Source organism: Dermochelys coriacea, chromosome 6 (genome assembly GCF_009764565.3).
Source record: "Dermochelys coriacea isolate rDerCor1 chromosome 6, rDerCor1.pri.v4, whole genome shotgun sequence".
NCBI classification, from domain to species: Eukaryota; Metazoa; Chordata; order Testudines; family Dermochelyidae; genus Dermochelys; species Dermochelys coriacea.
Genome location: NC_050073.1, coordinates 25,223,413 through 25,243,443, shown reverse-complemented (window position 1 = coordinate 25,243,443; position 20,031 = coordinate 25,223,413). Strand labels below are relative to the sequence as shown.

Here is a 20,031-nt window from a genome sequence, read left to right as displayed (position 1 = left end):
CAGGGAGATTGAAATGTTCTCCTACTGGTTTTTCAATGTTTTAATTCCTGATGTCAGATTTGTGTTTATTTATTTATACATTGGCCAAACTGGACAGTCTCTGTGCAAAAGAATAAATGGTGCCACAAGGACTCCTCATCTTTGTACATGCAGAGTTTCAGTTCTCAAGGAGGTTGGGGACATTTGTAAACTATTGTACATAAATGTGGCATGTTTTACTTTCTAAAGCATTTCTCTGGGAAATCAATATAGCTTTATGTATATATATAATATACACATTATATATATACACACACACACACACACACATATATATTAGGGCTGTCAAGCAATTAAAAAAATTAACTGTGATTAATCACATGATTAAAAAATAATAGAACACTATTTAAATATTTTGCATGTTTTCTACATTTTCAAATATATTGATTTACAACACAGAAAACAAGCCGTACAGTGCTCACTTTATATTTATTTTTGATTACAAGTACTTGCACTGTAAAATAACAAAAATAGTATTTTTCAGTTCACCTAATACAAGTAGTGTAGTGCAGTCTCTATTATGAAAGTTGAACTTACAAATGTAGAATTATTTACAAAAAAACTTCATTCTAAAATAAAACAATGTAAAATTTTAGAGCCTGCAAGTCCACTCAGTCCTACTTCTTGTTCAGCCAATTGCTCAGGAAAACAAGTTTGTTTACATTTGCAGGAGATAATGCTTCCCGCTTCTTGCTTACAGTGTCACATGAAAGTGAGAACAGGCATTCTCATGGCACTGTTGTAGCCAGCGTTGCAAGATATTTATGTGCCAGATGCGCTAAAGATTCATATGACCCTTCATGGTTCAACCAGCATTTCAGGCAACATGCATCCATGCTGATGACGGGTTCTGCTTGATAACAATCCAAAGCAGTGCAGACCAACGCATGCTCATTTCATTATCTGAGTCAGATACCACCAGCAGAAGGTTGAATTTCTTTTTTGGTGGTTCGGGTTCTGTACTTCCCGCATTAGAGTGTTGCTCTTTTAAGACTTCAGAAAGCATGCTCCACACCCTGTCCCTTTCAGATTTTGGAAGACACTTCAGATTCTTAAATCTTGGGTTGAGTGCTGTAGCTATCTTTAGAAATCTCATATTGGTACCTTCTTTGTGTTTTGTCAGATCTGCAGTGAAAGTGTTCTTAAAATGACAGGTTTCAGAGTAGCAGCTGTGTTAGTCTGTATTCGCAAAAAGAAAAGGAGTACTTGTGGCACCTTAGAGACTAACAAATTTATTTGAGCATAAGCTTTCGTGAGCTACAGCTCACTTCATCGGAATGCATCGGATGAAGTGAGCTGTAGCTCACGAAAGCTTATGCTCAAATAAATTTGTTAGTCTCTAAGGTGCCACAAGTACTCCTTTTCTTTTTGTTCTTAAAATGAACAACATGCGCTGGGTCATCATCTGAGACTGCTATAACATGAAATATATGGCAGAATGTGGGTAAAACAGAGCAGGGGACATACAATTTTTCCCCAGGGAGTTCAGTCTCAAAATTTAATTAATGCATTTTTTTTAAACAAGCATTATCAGCATGAAAGCATATCAGAGCATGAAGAGGCATATGAATGTTTAGCATATATGGCACGTAAATATCTTGCAATGCCAGCTACAAAAGTGCCATGCAAATGCCTTGTTCTCATTTTCAGGTGACATTGTAAATAAGAAGTGGGCAGCATTATTGCCTGTAAATATAAACAAACTTGTTTCTCAACAATTGGCTGAACAAGAAATTGGACTGAGTGGACTTGTAGGCTCTGAAGTTTTACATTGTTTTGTTTTTGAGTACAGTTGTGTAACAAAAAAAATTTCTACATTTGTAAGTTGCACTTTCACAACAAAAAGATTGCACTATAGTACTTCTATGAGGTGAATTGAAAAATACTATTTCTTTTGTTTATAATTTTTACAGTCAAATATTTATAATCAAAAATAATATACACTTTGATTTCAATTACAACACAGAATACACTATATATGAAAATCTAGAAAACATCCAAAATATTTAATACATTTCAATTGGTATTCTATTGTTTAGCAGTGCAATTAAAATTGTGGTTAATTGCAATTAATTTTTTTAATCGTGATTAATTTTTTTGAGTTAATTGTGTTAGTTAACTGCAATTAATCAACAGCCCTAGTGTTTGTGTGTATACATTGTGGCAGAGCTCCAACCTTGTCCCTGTGGGTCCCACGCTTCCAGGCAGGTTATGCAAGCTTTAGAGGCTCACTGCAACCCTCCACATAGCCCTTCTCTCTCTAGGGCCAGGGATACAGTCTACTGAGCCCTTTTCATTGTAAGCCAGCAATGGAGGTTGGTGAGAGAATTCCCACAGTCTCTGTTGCTCCTGTGGCCTCATGCCAAAACAGTTTAGCCTTCTGTCCTGACAGGGGCCTGTTTGCCCCTCCCAGGAGGTGTTTCTGTAGTGGTGGGTTGGGGGGAACCTGGGCCCACCCTCTACTCCGGGTTCCAGCCCAGGGACCCTAATGGTAGCAGCTGTTGGCAGCCAACCTTTTACTGCCAGAGTTGCTACATTTCCCCGGGCCACTTTCCCACAGTTCTCCTGCTTCTTCCTTCTTCACCGTTACCCTAGGGCTCTCTTACTAATGACTTGAGGGTGTCTTCATTAACCAGCCCTTCAGCCACATTTCCTCTCCCCTGGCTCCTCTCTGCCTGACTGGAGTGAGCCCTTTTATATTATCAGAGGGGCCTTAATTAGAGTCAGGTGGTCACATTAGCTTAATGGCCTCACCTGACTCTTTGCAGGTTAATTGGAGTCAGGTGTTCTCATTAGCCTGGAGCAGCCCCTGCTCTGGTCAGTCAGGGAACAGAAAACTGCTAAACCAGTGGCCAGTATATCTGCCTTTTGCTACTCTGCTGTACCCAACTGGCCTGGGTCTATCACAATATATAAATAAAATAAGACATCAAATAATGAAACAGACTTTCACAGAGATGTAATAGCGGCAAAGAGTCCTGTGGCACCTTATAGACTAACAGACGTATTGGAGCATAAGCTTTCGTGGGTGAATACCCACTTCGTCAGATGCATGTGAATACCCACTTCGAAGTGGGTATTCACCCATGAAGGTTTATGCTCCCATACGTCTGTTAGTCTATAAGGTGCCACAGGACTCTTTGCCGCTTTTACAGATCCAGACTAACATGGCTACCCCTCTGATACTGTTCACAGAGATAACACTTCTGTTTCTGACAGACAGGATGTGCTATTTTTACAGAACTGTATCATTTAGAGTCTCTACCTCTTCCCCTGAGTTTTATTCCCATTTTCATTCCTATTTTCCTGTTATTTTTCTCCTTCCTTTCCTGTTGCTCACATGCAGCCGTTAAGATCTTTGCTGTCATTGGGAGCTATTGTGAATTTTTAATTAATAGAAACACAGTGGAAGGTCTGTACTTTTGCTTCTGTTTTCTCTCAACTGCCTAATCATTCTACTTTTGCCTTATTTGTTGTTTTATTTACAGTATTTACTCCAAAAGTCTCAAATATTATATGTGAGCCCAGTATCCCTAAGAGTGGTGAGGCCCTCACATTATCTTGCCAGGTGACAGATTACCACCCAGCACAGTGTCAAGTGCGCTGGATGAGAGGCTTTGAAGAACTCACCGAGGCTGTAATTAAAACCCAGGACCCTCAACTTGATACAGCAACAAATCTGTACCACAGAGTAAGCCAGGTGACATTTACACCTGAACCTGAGGACCATACAGTAGAGTTCACTATTGAAGTCATCCATTGCAACAGAACTAGAAAGAAGTCCTATCCCCTCATGTTAAAAGGTGACTATTTAATTGTCTGTTCTTTGTGCAAGGTACTCCTGCTTTCTCCTTTAGTCTTCTTTACATTATATGGGAAGGACACAGGCCTAGAGCAGATGTTGATGCTGTTTGGACCAGTAGGGAGCATGGAGGACTGAGAGTGCACCCAAAGCTTCTAGAATGGCAAAATGTGAGACCTTGGCAAAGGGCAAGGGGAAGAATGGGGAGCACATAGAGATCTTACCATGGGGGAGAGCTAATGGAGGGAGAACACAGAAACCCTGGCATGGAGGAAGAACGGAGAACAATGGTACGGGCCTTGGGGGGCAGGAACTCTCCTGGAGATATCTGATTAGTGACTCAGGAGGACTACTATGTGGAGCATCTTCTTCCCTAGCTATTCCAGCCATAGCACAGCTCCCCATGGGCCACAGACCCTGCCCCCATAGGGTTGAGGTGTGGTGCAAGGATAAGGAGTGAGCATGCAGTGAAAATGCTGTTCCTGCCCTCTTTACCACCCAGTCTGGCTCCGCAAGGTTCTGCTCCCTTCCCCTTGTATGTAGAGGGGAGAACATAGATTATTTTAATCAAGTAAAACACTTACTTGTCCCAATGTCAATAGCCAACAGATTTCTGACAAGCAACCCTACAATAACAAGCCAGTGTGTGCAAGGTAGGGAAAAATATTCAGTAAAGAAAGATTTAGGTTGAGAATTTTAAAACCACTGAGAGGATTTGGATACCTCATTGCCATTAACTTTAATGGGAACTAGGTGTCCAAATCCCTGAGGAAAATTTGACAATCTCAGGCTTAAGAGACTCTAGGAAGCTTGAAAAATTTATGAGCAACAATGAGAAAACAATCACTCTTAGGAGATATGGAACATTTCCCTATCCGTGTCTTTTTGAAGACTAGAAGTATGACGTAACTTACTGGGAGCTCTACCAAAAAGCAAAGAAGGAACTATTTTTTAGAAAAGCTCTGTAGCTGAACAGTTACTGAAAGATATATAAATTAGGGGTCAAACTTCATAGCTTTTGTAGACCAAGTTCATTGCATGCACCAGGGTAGCCTTGCATCCCTCCATTCTCCACCACAAGTTCCCTTTATGCCACTCTCCCATCCCCCTCTCTTGTAGGGATCCCCTGCTCCCTCGCACCCTGTCTTATGTCAGGGGTCTGTTCCCACCCCCCAGGCTTGTACCATTGTTCTCCATTCTTCCTCCATGCCAGAGTTTCTGTGTTCTCCCTCCATTAGCTCTCTCCCATGGTAAGATCTCTTTGTGCCCCATTTTTCCTCTTGCCCTTTGCCAAGGTCTCACATTTTGCCATTCTAGAGGCTTTGGGTGCACTCTCAGTCCTCTATGCTCCCTACTCCCCTCTTCCAGCCCATGCCACTCTGGGTGCCACTCTATTCCCACCTCACCATTTTTGTTTGTTTTTGGTTCCTCCACCCCCCCGCCCCTTCTCTCTGGGAGATAAGTCATTCAGGGTATCACCATATTAAACTTTATTGGGAAGATGGGCAGAGCTTAGATGGCGGGGGGAGTTAGGGTGGAATGTGTTAATGGGTGCCATCAACTGGTTATTGGATCTATAGACAATTAGATAAGTGGTTGAAGCTGTTGTCTATGCTAACCAGATGATAGCGCCCATCTTCATTCATCTCCCTTTCCGATTTTCCATTTTTCACCAAAATCAATAGCATTCTGCCCACTGATGTCTATAACATTTCCTGAAATTTTGGAATTGAGCAGATGCAGCATTTAAGAGTTCTTGCATTATATCCAGATTAAAACAGAGAAATGGCATCAAATTGAGTGTAGGACTTCACTTCCCTTGGCCAGTTATATACATGTATTTATGGGGGATTGCAAAGTTATTCTTGTAATGTGTTTAAATGATCAAAAGCACAGTCACTTCCTTAACTCTGAGCCTTTGGTTACTTCCTGTGTATCAGACCCCACAGCTATCAACTTCACACTCTACTCTGTATATATTTAACATTAACACAAACAATAGTAGTACCTTCTTGAATATTCCTTTTGTTTGTGCAGATAAAATATATTTCCACACTTTTTGCAGATTTCCCAAGAATTACAAATATTGTTCTTAGTCCAAATGATGTGGAGTATGGAAAACCCCTTTCTCTGAACTGCGAAATCATGGATTTCTTTCCCAATGATATTCAAGTCCAGTGGTTTCAAGAGAATGATGTAATCAAGGAGGGTTCATCAGTACAAGAGCCAAAGCAGGATAACAAGGGCCTTTTCTATACATCTTCTGGTCTTCAGCTAATACCCTCTGCTCAAAATTATGGCAGAAAGATTGGTATAATGGTGATGCACAAGACTCTGACAAAGCCCGTTACAAAAAATGTGTATCTAAAACTCCCAGGTATGTTTAACAAGTCTGTGAGTCTACGATAGAGCAATGAGTTTTCGAGAGTATGAGGAAAAAATATTTTTGTTTTACCGATAGCTGGCCAGATCCACCAACCATGGTGAAGGAGGGTGCAAATTATATCTTCTAGCAACAATGAGATTCACCTGGGTATTGCTCTCCCTACTTGTGTTTTGTCAGGGGCAGTTTAGGCTCCAATCAGGACTGCATGGGAGTTCCAGAGATGGAGTCTGCTGAAAAGAGCTAGGGCCAGAGTTTCAAAGGTAGATATGTGCCTAAAGATGCAGATAGGAGCCTAGTAAGATCTACAAAAAGTACCTATATGGTATCAGTGCCTAATTTCAATAGCTTTTCAGTGGGAGTTGGGCACTTAACCTGCCAGACCCATTCATAAATCCAACTAAGCACTTATCTACATCTTTAAGCACCTGAAGACCTTTGTTAGTCTGCCCCCTTGACTATACCCTGCTGCTGGCTACTTTTAGTGTAGCAGCAGTCCATAAAACTCTCCTTATACACCATCCCACCCCGAGGGACTTTTTGCCTCTGGGGCCTTGTGCATCAGTTCACATTGGCAGAAATTAGGATTAACCCAGGCTGAAGTTAAACCCAAGGTTTGTCTGTCTTTTGCTAGGTTTCAGAGTAGCAGCTGTGTTAGTCTGTATCGCAAAAAAGAAAAGGAGTACTTGTGGCACCTTAGAGATTTGTTAGTCTATAAGGTGCCACAAGTAATCCTTTTCTTTTTTGTCTTTTGCTAGACATTTAAAATTCCAAGTTTCAGAAAGATCTGGGATTCCTCCCCCTGGAAAATGTTAAAATTAAAACTAAAGAGACACCCCTCTCAAGTCTCTCCTAACATGTATCTTGTCTGTAAATGGGCATAATCACTTTGCAGTTAGGCACCTGCAGTTGGTCTGTGTCAGCTAACTCAGGCTCTCGGGGCTTGGGCTATAAAGCTGCGATGTAGATGTTTGGACTTGGGCTGGAGTCTGGACTCTGGGATCCTCCGAGAAAGAAGGGTCCCAGAGCCCAGGATCCAGCCCAAGTCTGAAAATCTACACTGCACTTTTACAGTCCCACAGCCTGAGCCCCATGAACCTGAGTCAGCTGACATGGATCATGCGGGTTTCTAACTGTAAGGTAGACATATCCTTAGAGTCTCTACCTCCCCATTCTGACATGGATTGCGGATGGGTAGGGCCCTACCAAATTCACGGTCCATTTTGGTCAATTTCATGGCCATAGGATTTTAAAAATAGTAAATTTCATTATTTCAGCTATTTAAATCTGAAATTTCACAGTGTTTCAATTGTAGGGATCCTGACCCAAAAAGGAGTAGCAGGCGGGGGTGCGGGGCATGCAAGGTTATTGTAGGAGGTGGGGTTGCAGTACTGCTACCCTTACTTCTGTGCTGCTGCTGGGGGCGGCACTGCCTTCAGAGCTGGGCAGCTGGAGAGCGGTGGCGGCCAGCCAGGATCCCAGCTTAGAAGGCAGAGCCGCCACCAGCAGCAGCGCAGAAGTAAGGATGGCCTGGTATGGGATTGCCACCCTGACTTCTGTGCTGCAGCCTGCAAAGCAGGGCCCTCAGTCAGCAGCCGCCGCTCTCCAGCCGCCCAGCTCTGAAAGCAGCAGCAGCGCAGAAGTCAGGGTGGCATGGTGTGGGGTTGCCACCCTGACTTCTGTGCTGCTGCTGGCGGGGTGCTGCCTTCAGAGCTGGGCACCTGGCCAACAGCCGCCACTCTCCAGCCACCGAGCTCTGAAGGCAGCGCAGAAGTAAGGGTGGCAATACCACCCCCCCCAAAATAACCTTGCAACCCCCCTGTAACTCCCTTTTGGGTCAGGACCCCCAATTTGAGGAACACTGGTCTCCCCCATGAAATCTGTATAATATAGGGTAAAAAGCACGCAAAAGACCAGACTTCACAGCAGGGAGACCAGATTTCACAGTCTGTAACGTATTTTTCATGGCCATGAATTTGATAGAGCCCTACAGATGGGTGTTCCTGACACATGTATTCAGTCACAATCTTCCTCATTCTAAAGAAGTGCGTAGCAGCATATGCCACTCTTTAGTTAAAAAAAAATAGATTAAAAAAAAAAGCAAATATTTTCTCTTTTGCTGGTTAATTTTCTTTTCTTGATAATCCCATTGATAGTGCCAAGGAGTGTTTTACTGAACTGTGTTTCTAATGGAAAGCTATCCCTCCTTTTTAGCCACGTCTCCTGCCATTTCTGAGATTAGAGCAACACCCGCATCACCCACGGTCAATGAGACTGTCTGTCTTGAAATTTCCATATCAGATTTTGCACCGGAAAATATAAAAGTTGCATGGTATAAAGACTGGTTAGAGTTACCTAAAGACAATCAAAACATAGATACTCAAATTGGAAAAAATGGTTTATGTTTCTCTACATTGCAAACACAATTTACTACTAATGCATCTGATAATGGAAAAACATTCAGATGTGAGGTTATTCATCCAGCAACAAACTCCTGCACAGAGAAAACATTTATATTGAAACTCGATGGTAAGTTGGATTTTTTAATTAAGGGCCTGCAATGGGAGGCACCACCTTTTGAGTGCCTGTTAGCGGTTGAGTGTGGTACTGCAGTTCTTTTCTCACCCTGTGCCTCCTGTAAGCTGCTGGCTGACCCTAGTGGGTCTTCCATGACTTGGCCCTCTGGCTGAGTCACAGAGTCCAAATGAATCACTTCCAGGGTAGTAAAGAGTTCAATAAATGAGCAGTCCTGTTGCCCCTACTAGGATGTTCAGCCCTAGCTCTGAGCCCTTTGTTTTGGCTCTCACCTAAGCCCTGTCCCCTTCTTGGAGTTTATGCAATTGTGGCAACAGGAGAAACTCAGGCCTGCCCACCACTCCAGGTTCCAACCTACAGACATTATAAACAGCAGTACACATTGCTTGATTTTAGTTTGTTGCTGTTTCTTCCTTGGGCCTCTTCCTACTTGGCCTGTTTTAGTGTCACCATTCCCTCAGGGCTAAGGATTTTAGGTTCTCTCTCTCCCTGCAAACCCAATTTAAGCAAATGCAGCAAGAAACAAACTCTGGTTCGCACAAACCCCAAACACACCCTTGTCCTCTAGTCCCAGCTAGGAACTAACCTTTTAAGGCTCTGCAGGTCCTTTTATCTAAGCCTGCTAGGCTCTGATTGGCTGCTTCCAGGAAGCCTCTCTAGGCAGGCTTGGAGGACCCACCTTTACTGCTCCTTTCTGTTTCACTTTGCTGCTTCCTGGGGTGGGCTATAGCAGAGCAGTGTGGCCTCCTGTGGGGAGCCACAAAGGCCAGGTGCACTCCATCACAGTGCCAGTTTTAGGTTGGGTAGCACCTTACTCCACAGATACTCATATTGATTTCAGTGGAACTGGCTAATGAAGGAAGTGACGGATTTTAAAAGTATTTAGGCAGGTAAAGTTGCCTATCCATCTTTAAATATCTAAATACCTTGAAAATCTGCCACCAAGATACTACTCAGTGTGAGTAAAGGTGTCAAGGATCTGACCCTAAATAAGCTTGAGTCTCTATACAAGTATCAATGTAGAATTCACTGCCATGGGAGGCTCAGTTCTGAACCTTAACTTCTCTCCCAGCGTCATCCACTGAACTAACTATATCCATTTCCTTAGCTTTATAGAGAAAAAGGCCTGTTATATTATCATTAAAATGGAGATAGAACCTCTTGAGATACTCATGCTCAAAACTTGGCTTGTTTTAATGATCAGAGAAAATAAGTGAAATGAGTAAGTGAAGTAAGTGAAAAGGCTTCTCTTGAGTTCTGAGGAGTTTGGATCAGGTCCTCTGACAGTGAATGTGAAAACAGATGTATTAAATAACAGGGGATGAAAACATATTTATAAGGATGCCATGGAACCATACAAAATTTCGTAATGTGTATAATTGTGTGTTTTCCTACTGATTTGTTAACTACCCTGATGATAAATGTATACTTGTTATAGATAACATGGTATTTCTTCCTACTTTACAGATATTTCTACCAGCACTGGAGATATATCCACTCTGACTGGAAATCAGAACCACATGTTGAGTGAGTTTTATATCAAACTGAGATAAATTGCAAATCCTCCGTCTAATAGCAATGGTCCAACCCACCACCTTGTCCCCTCAGGCACAGGGCATGGAAAGCCTAGTGGGAGATGTGAGAAGGCCGCAATGCTGTCTGTATGGCATCCTCTTCCCATTTCTCCTATGGGTGTGGGATCAGGGATGTGTGTGTTGGGGCAGGAAGGATGGTGGTAGTTCAACCCTGCATAGAAAGAATCAACTCAACTCCCCCCCCCCCAACTTTTGGACAGAGCCCTTTCAGCTGTGGCCCCCTTGAGGATGGCCGAGGGGAATTCTGGGGTTCATGGCAGATAGGGTAGTTGGAGAAGTCCAGAGAAGGAATGTGAACACACAGGGCTTCCACATGGATGGTCCTGGTCTCCAGCATATTCACAAGAATCCTGGGATTTGGGGACTGAAACCCCTTTTTGTCCCACACAGGGAGGTAGCAAACCCACCAATCCCCACCCCCAGCTAGAGGAATAATCTGCTGGAAACTCCACAAGTGGTCCTTGTTTAGGAACGATTTGAACCAATGCCACTTTGTCTTCAGTTAATTAATTGGGAAAGGGTTCTGTCACCACAGGAGCACCCTCGTTATGTCCAGGCGTGGCATAACGGCTCTCTTCCAATATGGTACCCCCAGCCAGTGGTCTCTCTCTGTCTGGTCTCTTTTCCTGTAACTTGGTCCTGTGACCACATCATAATTACTTCTGGAGTAATAGAAAGCTTAACGTAGAACAATTCAGTTTCCTCACAAGAGGGTCTTTGGCCCCAACTCCAGGCCCTTGGTCCTCACACCCTTTCCTTAAGGCTTTCCAATGTCCTTTTGCCCATCTCCTAGTTCATGCCACCTTACCAGTAGCTGACAGGGGAACCTAGGCCCTCCCACTACACTGGGTTCCTGCCCAGGGACACTGTACCTAGCAGTCAAGTCTGCTCAGTCCCACTCCTGGCTGCTTTTTCCTTGGGCTCCTTCCTATCCAGCCTTTCTTAGGCCATCTCCACCACAACCTCTCTAAGTTGACCCTTCTCTCTTGCGCACCACAGAAGCCTGCTCCAACCCAGTAGCTACTACCTCTCCAGCTGCTTGCCAGTCTTTTCTGCTCCTCAACTGCTAGGATCTCAGGGCTGTTGCTTCCTCCCTGGGCTTCCTTCTTACCACTGCTCTGTTCCCACAGGGTGGCTGCAGGCTCTCTCTCCTGGGCAATCACCATTCTTTGTCTTTGTTTTTTGGTGCAGCACCCTCCTTGTACAAGACTATGACCACCCCTTTCTTCATTCTTTTTTAGCCAAGTTTCCCCCGCCTCCCCTCGCCCCAAATCCAGTCACCCAGTCTAGTTTCCTTAAAGAAATGTAGCCAGGGTGGGGTTTGTTTGTTTTTTTCTGGCACTATTCAATTTCCCTTATATTCTCATTAGTTCCTTTAGAAAAAAGTCTTTAATTCCAAGCAGACTCAGTGTTTCATAAAGAAACTTTTTTCTCATAGAACACAATCAACAGTTTCTGTGGTTTTGTACAGATTACACAGCCCGTCTTTATGTCTTTTTAATAAGTTTAACTTATCATATAAAGCACAGTGACCTGCTAATACTCTAAAAATAACTACTTCACTTTTTCTGTCATGACTGTGGAGTATAGTATTATCTTTGATTTTTGAGCATATATCATAGAACCTTTGTCCTTTTGTTTTCTTGGTCCACAATCTTGCCATTCCATTGCAAGTTCCTTCATGGCCACACTTTTAAATTCTTGTCTACTTAACGGTATCTCAATATCAATCTCCTAATTTTTTAGCGCATGTTCTGCTGTTTTGTCAGCCATCTCATTTCCAGGCCTTCTGATATGCACTGGAATCCATGCTGTTGTTACTGGCTTGTATTATTTCCATAGTTAGGAACATTATTTCACATATTATGTCATTTCTGCTTTCCCAAGTCCCTGTTCTAATTGTCATTGTGCCTGACAAGGAATCTGATAAAATTACAGCTGTAGCTGGTCGCACATCTTTTATCCAGGTTAGTGCCAGCTTTAACCACATTACTTTAGCCATCAGAATGGTCACCTAATTTGATAGCCTTTTTGATTGCTGGATTCAAAGACTAGGAACATACAAGCCTATTCCCACTCTACCAGTGCTGTCATCTTTTGATCTGTCTGTATAGCCTTGTCAAAGCTGGCCCCATTTTTCATAAATAAATTCAGAAATTTCATTGGTCCTGTTTTTTTTCCTTCCCTCATTTTTTTTCATACAGCTCCAAATTTACAAATGTTGGAATAACTGTTCAGCTGTAATTTGATTTTCCATGGCTAAAATATTTACTTCTCTCAATTTTTCTTTTTTACATGTCCTCTTTACCCATTTTTGACCCTGATAGTATGAGGAAGTCTCTGGCAATCAGTATCATTTTGTCTACTAAGCTCTCAGTAATCCTCATAAATCTGTTGTTTACTTCTATTTTCATTATTCCCTTTTACCTTTTTCCCAAAAGGTTTCATCTAATAGTTTCATCCTTAGATTTATAGGTGTTTCTCCAGTGGCTATTTGCAGCACACACACTGGTGTTATTTTTTTCAGAGTAGCAGCCGTGTTAGTCTGTATTTACAAAAGGAAAAGGAGTACTTGTGGCACCTTAGAGATAAAAAATTTATTTGAGCATACGCTTTTGTGAGCTACAGCACTATTTCACATTTGGTGACAATGTATACCTTCAAATCAGCGGCACTGCGATGGGTACCTGCATGGCCCCACAGTATGCCAACATTTTTATGGCTGACTTAGAACAACGCTTCCTCAGCTCTCGTCCCCTAATGCCCCTACTCTACTTGCGCTACATTGATGACATCTTCATCATCTGGACCCATGGAAAAGAAGCTCTTGAGGAATTCCACCATGATTTCAACAATTTCCATCCCACCATCAACCCCAGCCTGGACCAGTCCGCACAAGAGATTCACTTCCTGGACACTACGGTGCTAATAAGCGATGGTCACATAAACACCACCCTATATCGGAAACCTACTGACCGCTATTCCTACCTACATACCTCTAGCTTTCATCCAGATCATACCACTCGATCCATTGTCTACAGCCAAGCGCTACGATATAACTGCATTTGCTCCAACCCCTCAGACAGAGACAAACACCTACAAGATCTCTATCATGCATTCCTACAACTACAATACCCACCTGCTGAAGTGAAGAAACAGATTGACAGAGCCAGAAGAGTACCCAGAAGTCACCTACTACAGGACTTTCTCAACAAAGAAAACAACAGAACGCCACTAGCCATCACCTTCAGCCCCCAACTAAAACCTCTCCAACGCATCATCAAGGATCTACAACCTATCCTGAAGGACGACCCATCACTCTCACAGATCTTGGGAGACAGACCAGTCCTTGCTTACAGACAGCCCCCCAACCTGAAGCAAATACTCACCAGCAACCACACACCACACAACAGAACCACTAACCCAGGAACCTATCCTTGCAACAAAGCCTGTTGCCAACTCTGTCCACATATCTATTCAGGGGACACCATCATAGGGCCTAATCACATCAGCCACACTATCAGAGGCTCGTTCACCTGCGCATCTACCAATGTGATATATGCCATCATGTGCCAGCAATGCCCCTCTGCCATGTACATTGGCCAAACTGGACAGTCTCTACGTAAAAGAATGAATGGACACAAATCAGACGTCAAGAATTATAACATTCAAAAACCAGTTGGAGAACACTTCAATCTCTCTGGTCACTTGATCACAGACCTAAGAGTGGCTATACTTCAACAAAAAAGCTTCAAAAACAGACTCCAACGAGAGACTGCTGAATTGGAATTAATTTGCAAACTGGATACAATTAACTTAGGCTTGAATAGAGACTGGGAATGGATGAGTCATTACACAAAGTAAAACTATTTCCCCATGGTATTTCTCCCTCCCACCCCACCCCCCACTGTTACTCTGATATTCTTGTTAACTGCTGGAATTAACCTATCTTGCTTGTCACCATGAAAGGTTTTCCTCCCCCCCCCCCCCCCCCCCCCCCCCCCCCGCTGATGGCTTATCTTAAGTAATGACTCTCTTTACAGTGTGTATGATAAACCCATTGTTTCATGTTCTCTGTGTGTGTGTATATAAATCTCTCCTCTGTTTTTTCCACCAAATGCATCCGATGAAGTGAGCTGTAGTTCACGAAAGCTTATGCTCTAATAAATGTGTTAGTCTTTAAGGTGCCACAAGTACTCCTTTTCTTTTTTCCCTGGTTAAAAGCGTTGCTTTTGTTTTTGCAAGTGAGAATTTAAATCCCCAATCATTTCCCCACTTGGAAATTCTCTGGAGTGCTTCATTTGGCTTTTCCATGCTACTTAAAGTCTTTTTGCTTAGTCCATATAGCACAATAATCAGTGAAAAGGGAAATACCTATTCCTGTTTGCACACTTTATGGAAGGTCATTTATTATAATGGAAAACAAAGCAGGGCTGATAATACACCCTTGTGGAGTTCTATTTGTAAGCTTGTAGGTTTTTGATAAAGCTGTTCCCAGTTTGACTTGTATAGTTCTGTCACTTAAGAGGTCTGTTATCCTCTAAAGCATTCTCCCTTTTACTCTAGTTTTGACCAGTTTATATAGGAGGCCTTCCCTCTCTAGCATGTCATATGCTTGTTCAATGTCCAGGAAGACAGTTATTGTAAAGGTCTTAGTCCTTATGATTTTTTTGTGCCTCTGTTTCTAGTCTTACTATATGTTCAACTGTCCATCTTCCTTTTTTTAAACCACTTTGTACCTCAGTTACATCATTTTTCTTCAAGTATCCCACTAGTCTTAAATGTTTCATTTTGTTCATGATTTTCCCCACACATGATATGAGGGCAATAGGCCGATAAGCATCAGATCTGGTATGTACCTTCCCTGATTTTCTAATTGATATCACCAATGGTGGTTTCCATTCTATTGGCAGCAGTCCTTATTCTCATACATCATTGTATAACCAAACTCCCTTCTGGCAAATGTTGAAGGATTTAATTACATATATTATCTTTTACCTGTAGCTGCATTTTTCCTTTTTCTAATGATTGCAATAAGCTCCTGCAAACTAAAATTTTTGTTTAACACATCATCAGTATATTCTCTCTAACCATTTAATAGTGAACAGTTATCCTCAATAAACCTCCTTTTTCACGAAACTCATTGTTTTAATTCATATCGCTACTGTCCTTTTGGAATTCTTTTGCTAAAATGCCTGCCTTTCCTATGTTGGAAATCTCACTTTCATTGTTTTTAATAAGACCAGGTATACATTTACTTTTATTTTGAAGTCCATTCATTCTTTGAATTTGCTTATATATTTCTGAAGGCTTTGGTTCTTTGTTCAATTTCCCCACAGAATTTTCTCCAGCTTTCTTTTTTTGTGTTTTTGATAATTCTTTGTGCCACCACCTTACATAGTTTATAATTCATTAAGTCATTATTGTTCATTCTAATTTGCAATCCTTATTCCACCAGGATCCAGATTTCTAAGTCTGGGACAATTTGATGTTTTATAGATGCCAGATCAGCTGCCGCTGTAATTCCTTTTATTACGTTATTGAATTCTCCTAGGTTATCACCTGTACCATTTCTCCATAAATTTGCATCACATTTATTCCTGAAAAAGCCCCAGTCAGCTTTTGGAAAATTCCAGCTAGGAACTCCTTTTGCATTTTTGACAGTTTCTCAGCCTTGGTACTCAGTAAGTGTAGGGAAGTGATATTGACCCATTCCATCTTCTTTATGAAATTTCCAGCTGCATCTACTAGCTGGTAGATTGAACACAAGTTTACTTATTAGCCATGTTTCTTGCACCAATATTACATTAGGCTTTTTTGACATTTCAAAGATGACTTAAATTCCTGTCCATGCATATTAAAATATGCACATTCAAGCTAATGATCATTAAAACCAGGTTATTTAAGCTCTGTTATTGCCTTCATTTAAAATTGCATGAATGTGATCTATTGAGATATTTATGTGATCTTTAGATATTTTTCTGCTTTTTTTGCTATGATTTTAATCCTTTCATTTTCCCACTCCCACATCTGCAAGATGCAGTTAATTGCTTCCAGAATGAGCACTATAAACTTCTCATCACCTACATCAATACATCAAACCCCTACCCCCATCCCACCTCTTCCTGTCCCCTCTCTGCCCCAGGCCCTGCCCCACCCCACCCCTTCTCCCAAGTCCCCACCTGCCTCTTCCCACCCCCACCCCTTCCCCGCCTCATTCTACCCCCTCCCCTGAGCGCGCCCCATCTCCACTTCTCCCCCTTCCTCCCAGAGCCTCCTGCACGCTGGAAAACAGCTGATTGCAGTGGGCAATAGGCGCTATGGGGCAGGGGGGGAAGAGTTGAGTGGTAGGGCCACTGGCAGGTGAGAGGTGCTGGGGGTGGGGGCAGCTGGCTGCCAGTGGGTGCTAAGCACCCACTAATTTTTTTCCGTGGGCGCTCCAGCCCTGGAGCACCCATGGAGTTGGCGCCTATGCCACCCGCCCCTTGTGAGTTTCAGCGTTCAGCCTCCTGTCAGTTAGGCATCAGCCACAGCCCTACACCCAACCTGCTCCTACAGCCCAGCCTCACTGGCTTCAGCCAGATGCCAGCATTCAGCCCGTTCCCACCCGCAGCCTACAGCCAGCCAGCCAGCCAGTCCCCTTTCTGCTACAGTCTGCTTCTTCTTATACTAACGGGCCTGCTCCTGCCCAGCTGAGCTTCATGATCAGTTAAGCCTGGCTGTCCCTCTGGGTGCAGCCAGCTAACATAATTGGCCTCTCAGGCCCACATTAACCCATTCAGGGCCCCTGTGGGGTTCACACTCCATCACATCAATGTAACCATAAAAGATATCAGTGACATGTACATGGAAAATATATAACTAACAGCAGAATGCAGCTGATTAATTAAATGACCCTGGTGCTGAGGCCTTTATTTCTAATCTTCTTTTTCTGACAATTGTATCTATCTTTAGGCCCTAGACTCATCAATCAAGAGATTAACACCCTGAAGATAGAGTGCATTACTAGCAACCCAAAGGCTGGTGAGGATGTGACACTTCGCTGTTTTGTACGTGCATGGCCTATGGAGAGTACCTGTGTTTCTTGGTTTAAGGGAAAATACCCCATTGAAGATGGAATAGAGAACACAGACTGTGAGGATGAGTCTGGTTTTATTACTTCTGTAACTTTTAATCCTGAAGAACAGGACAAAGAATGCAAGATCAGATGTGAGGTTTCTACCGATGAGGAATCTTTTGAGGATTCATACATTTTAAAACTTGCATAATCTCCCTTCAGTGAAGAATATGGCCATCAAACAGCAACTCTATTTCAGTGTTTCAAGGGTTCAGTGAACAGTTACTCCATTTTTAAAAAAAACCTCTTTCAGGAATTAAAACTTTATTAACGTATCCAAATACACTACTCAGGAGAACCAGGGTTTGAGAAAATATGGACTATTCAGGACCCAAGTTCTTCCACAGGATTGAAGTTGTCTAGACCATTTTTCCCCCATCTCGAGTATTTTTTACTTTGATTTCTTGGCCAGAGACTGTAATGATCCTATGATCTAAGAACTAAGGAAAATGGTTTTAACACTCAACAAAGTGAATCCTTAATTAAAATGCATATTCACCAAGACTTGGAAAAATTATGAAATATTTTTTAAACTTTATTAGTATCTTAGAAGGTTTTTATTGTAGCAATAGGGAAACATAGTCTGGGAGTGAATTTGAAGGAAATCTCTTGGATATAACTAAAGGGCAACTACTTCTATGTTCATTCCCACATAAAGATATTTTCACTATATGATGTAAATTACCCAGAAAGAGATGAGTAAACTTCCACAAATTCTTGAAAACATTCCCTTACATTGTCTTACATTAGAGAAAGGCATTGATGCTATATTTGAAGAAATTAAGGAACTCTGGTTAGGTGTTTGTGACTTGATTTTTAATGGTGTTGAGCACACACTGCTTTCATTGATTTCTGTCCTGAATTTAACGAGTGAGCAAGATTGGAAATCAGTCTTTTTAAGGATTTTGTATATTCAACATCACATATAACTTCAGTGGGCACTGCATGGGTTTAGCCCTTTGAAAATCAGCCTATTATTGTCCTTAGATTTATGAAACCTTTCAGAAGACCACCTGAAGTACAGTCTTCGCTGCTAGTATTCTAAAGGAAAACTAAGTCAGATGGATGTTACACACTCTTTGTTCCTGCATCTGCTTTTACACCACACATATTTATGGTGCTATATTGTAATATGAAACACAATGATGGTGCTTTAAAGTCTGCAAAATAACACACTCTGTGAAATGGTGGAAAAAAGTCCTCGCAGGGTGATTTCTTACAAATGCTCATGATGCCACCAGAATATTTTGGATTGCAAAGGAGCTAGTGAAAAGTTTTAGCCCCAGGTTCCAGGGCTATAAAGTGAAGTTCAATAGTTTTAGCTTGCATATACTGTTAAAGAGTCATTCTATCTTTCAGGCACCATGTATGCAAAGCAGAAATACACTAAAATAGGAAATAATTTAAATAAAAAATGTATTTTTCCACCCCAATGATCCCATAAAATGGAACAGACCAAAAGTCACGAGAGAACCTTAAGAGCACTCGAGCTTGTCTCAATATAAAAGTTTAGCTTAACATTAATCATTGAAGTAAAATATAACCTTTACCCCAGTGTAGAATTACTCAGGATGGGTGTCGGAGTAATTTAAATCAATCAATCTCCAGAGAACCCTCAAGAGGAGAAAACTTGTTGGATATGAGGATATGAGTCAGCAGTGTGCCCTTGTTGCCAAGAAGGCCAATGGCATTTTGGGATGTATAAGTAGGGGCATAGCGAGCAGATCGAGGGACGTGATCGTTCCCCTCTATTCGACACTGGTGAGGCCTCATCTGGAGTACTGTGTCCAGTTTTGGGCCCCACACTACAAGAAGGATGTGGATAAATTGGAAAGAGTACAGCGAAGAGCAACAAAAATGATTAGGGGTCTAGAGCACATGACTTATGAGGAGAGGCTGAGGGAGCTGGGATTGTTTAGTCTGCAGAAGAGAAGAATGAGGGGGGATTTGATAGCTGCTTTCAACTACCTGAAAGGGGGTTTCAAAGAGGATGGCTCTAGACTGTTCTCAATGGTAGCAGATGACAGAACGAGGAGTAATGGTCTCAAGTTGCAATGGGGGAGGTTTAGATTGGATATTAGGAAAAACTTTTTCACTAAGAGGGTGGTGAAACACTGGAATGCGTTACCTAGGGAGGTGGTAGAATCTCCTTCCTTAGAGGTTTTTAAGGTCAGGCTTGACAAAGCCCTGGCTAGGATGATTTAACTGGGACTTGGTCCTGCTTTGAGCAGGGGGTTGGACTAGATGACCTTCTGGGGTCCCTTCCAACCCTGATATTCTATGATTCTATGATTCTATGCTACCAACCTGAGTAATAAAAATAGAGGCCATCTCAGTGTGTTTGTGGCAGGTTTAGACAGTTCCTAACAGTTTCCTCTACACAGTGTTAGGAAGGCTTATCACATACATTGACCACCCCTTTTTAATGGTGCTTTTTGGTGAGAATGGAATGGAATCCTTGATGCATGGCAATAACTGAATGCACCTTGGCTTGGGTAAGAATTCTGAGATTCCAACAGACGTAAACATTGATTGCACAATCTTTTAAGGTAGGGATTTT

General features: G+C 42.2%; 1 protein-coding gene across 2 annotated transcripts in view; it reads left to right on the top strand.

The window, feature by feature from the left end:
* The window catches only part of LOC119857305, a 34,193-nt gene extending 16,218 nt beyond the window's left edge, over positions 1-17,975 (top strand). The window contains exons 7-11 of one of the 2 annotated variants that reach the window (XM_043517610.1): positions 3,528-3,842; positions 5,907-6,218; positions 8,439-8,753; positions 10,227-10,286; positions 17,309-17,975. In XM_043517610.1, coding sequence (XP_043373545.1) covers positions 3,528-3,842; positions 5,907-6,218; positions 8,439-8,753; positions 10,227-10,286; positions 17,309-17,622 — 1,316 coding nt within the window. In that variant the 3' untranslated portion in view covers positions 17,623-17,975. The remainder of the gene's footprint in view (positions 1-3,527; positions 3,843-5,906; positions 6,219-8,438; positions 8,754-10,226; positions 10,287-17,308) is intronic. The other variant, XM_043517611.1, reaches the window with a different exon arrangement.
* The last annotated feature ends 2,056 nt before the right edge of the window (positions 17,976-20,031 follow it).